This window comes from Amphibalanus amphitrite, unplaced genomic scaffold (genome assembly GCF_019059575.1).
Source record: "Amphibalanus amphitrite isolate SeventyFive unplaced genomic scaffold, NRLGWU_Aamphi_draft 000786F_arrow, whole genome shotgun sequence".
NCBI lineage: Eukaryota > Metazoa > Arthropoda > Thecostraca > Balanomorpha > Balanidae > Amphibalanus > Amphibalanus amphitrite.
The window spans coordinates 154,857-156,251 of NW_024882280.1; the positions used below are offsets into that span (position 1 = coordinate 154,857).

The 1,395-nt window shown below is 49.7% G+C and overlaps 1 protein-coding gene across 1 annotated transcript; it reads left to right on the top strand.

Annotated features, from left to right (window-relative positions):
- Positions 1 to 353: 353 nt before the first annotated feature.
- Positions 354 to 1,037, top strand: LOC122366126 (prisilkin-39-like). Its single transcript, XM_043337981.1, has 2 exons — positions 354 to 418; positions 600 to 1,037. Exons 1-2 carry the CDS (start codon positions 401 to 403, stop codon positions 960 to 962), a joined length of 381 nt encoding a protein of 126 aa, XP_043193916.1. The 5' UTR covers positions 354 to 400; the 3' UTR covers positions 963 to 1,037.
- The last annotated feature ends 358 nt before the right edge of the window (positions 1,038 to 1,395 follow it).

Here is a 1,395-nt window from a genome sequence, read left to right on the forward strand (position 1 = left end):
TTCATAATTATCGTCATACCATGTGATACCCTGACACGTTAGATTGCCTAGGTAGGTACTGTCTATCAATGGACTCGGAGGACAAGCTTCAACATTTCAGTTCTTCATTCATGAAAATTAGCGTAAAATACGAACGCTGACAAGCATATTCTTATTGTTACGCAGAATATTGAACTTTCGCATCATATTTGTAGCGAAAAAGTGATTCTTTGAAACGAGGCGTGTATAGCAAAGCCATGTGGTCAAGCGTAACACGTCAGCGTCCAACCGAGCACCCTAAGGCGGAAGCCAAGGTCGGACATACAGGGCGGGCCGCGTATAAAAGCGCCGGACGGCGGGTGGATATCACACACTCACTGATTTACTCTCACAGCAGTCGGAGGAACTACAACCCGCAGAGATGAACGCCAAGCTTGCGGTAAGTTTTGCACATGTTTCTTTCGCTAACGTGTAAAACATAATGCCCTTCAGTTTCTATTACTTACCTGAAGAAGTCCAACAATGACTGAATGTTTGTTTTACTTTTAACATCCAGTCAAATAATGAATTGTATGCCAGTGTTATTGATGCGTTTTATTTTTTTTTCTTCTTCTCCGCAGCTGCTGTGTCTGGCTGCCCTGGTGGCTGTTGTCTCTGCTAGCGGACACGGATACGGATACGGATACTCCGGATACCGCTCCGCCCCTGCCCACTACGGTGGATACCGTCGTGCCGGATACGGCTACGGCGGCTACGGCAGCTACGGCAGCTACGCCCCCCGTAGCTACGGCTACCACGGCCGCCACCGCCGCTCTCTGGGCTACAACTCCTACGGATACGGATACGCTCCCCGCAGCTACGGATACGGACACACCGGATACGGATACGCTCCCCGTAGCTACGGATACGCTCCCCGCGCCTACGGATATGGATACGCTCCCCGCTCCTACGGATACGGATACCGCTCTGCTTACTACCACTAAGTGTGCCTTTTCATCATGAATGAGTGTCTTTGTCATTTTGATTCCTCTCTCGCTCAATAAATCATTTTCAATGTCTTCTGTGGGTTCCAAGAAAGGCATGAAGTAAGTCGATCAGTATCGTGGAGGTCACCTGAACGTCGGAGCATTGACGCACAAAACACAGATGCATAGGTATCCTCAAATTTGTTTGCTCTCCACCAGTGTTTGCCATGGACCGGGCCAGTCCAATGGGCCATGGGCTGGGCCAGTCCAATGGGCCATGGGCTGGGCTGGGCTGCGGGCTGGGCCGGGCCCTCAAATATGAAGGATCGATGGGCTGTGGATGGGCTGGGCCGAGAACTGTAAAGTTGAGTCAGGGGTTCGCAACTGAGACAAAAACTATAACTACATAGCTTATTACTGTGCAAGACTAAAAAACGAGTTAATAAAGCAT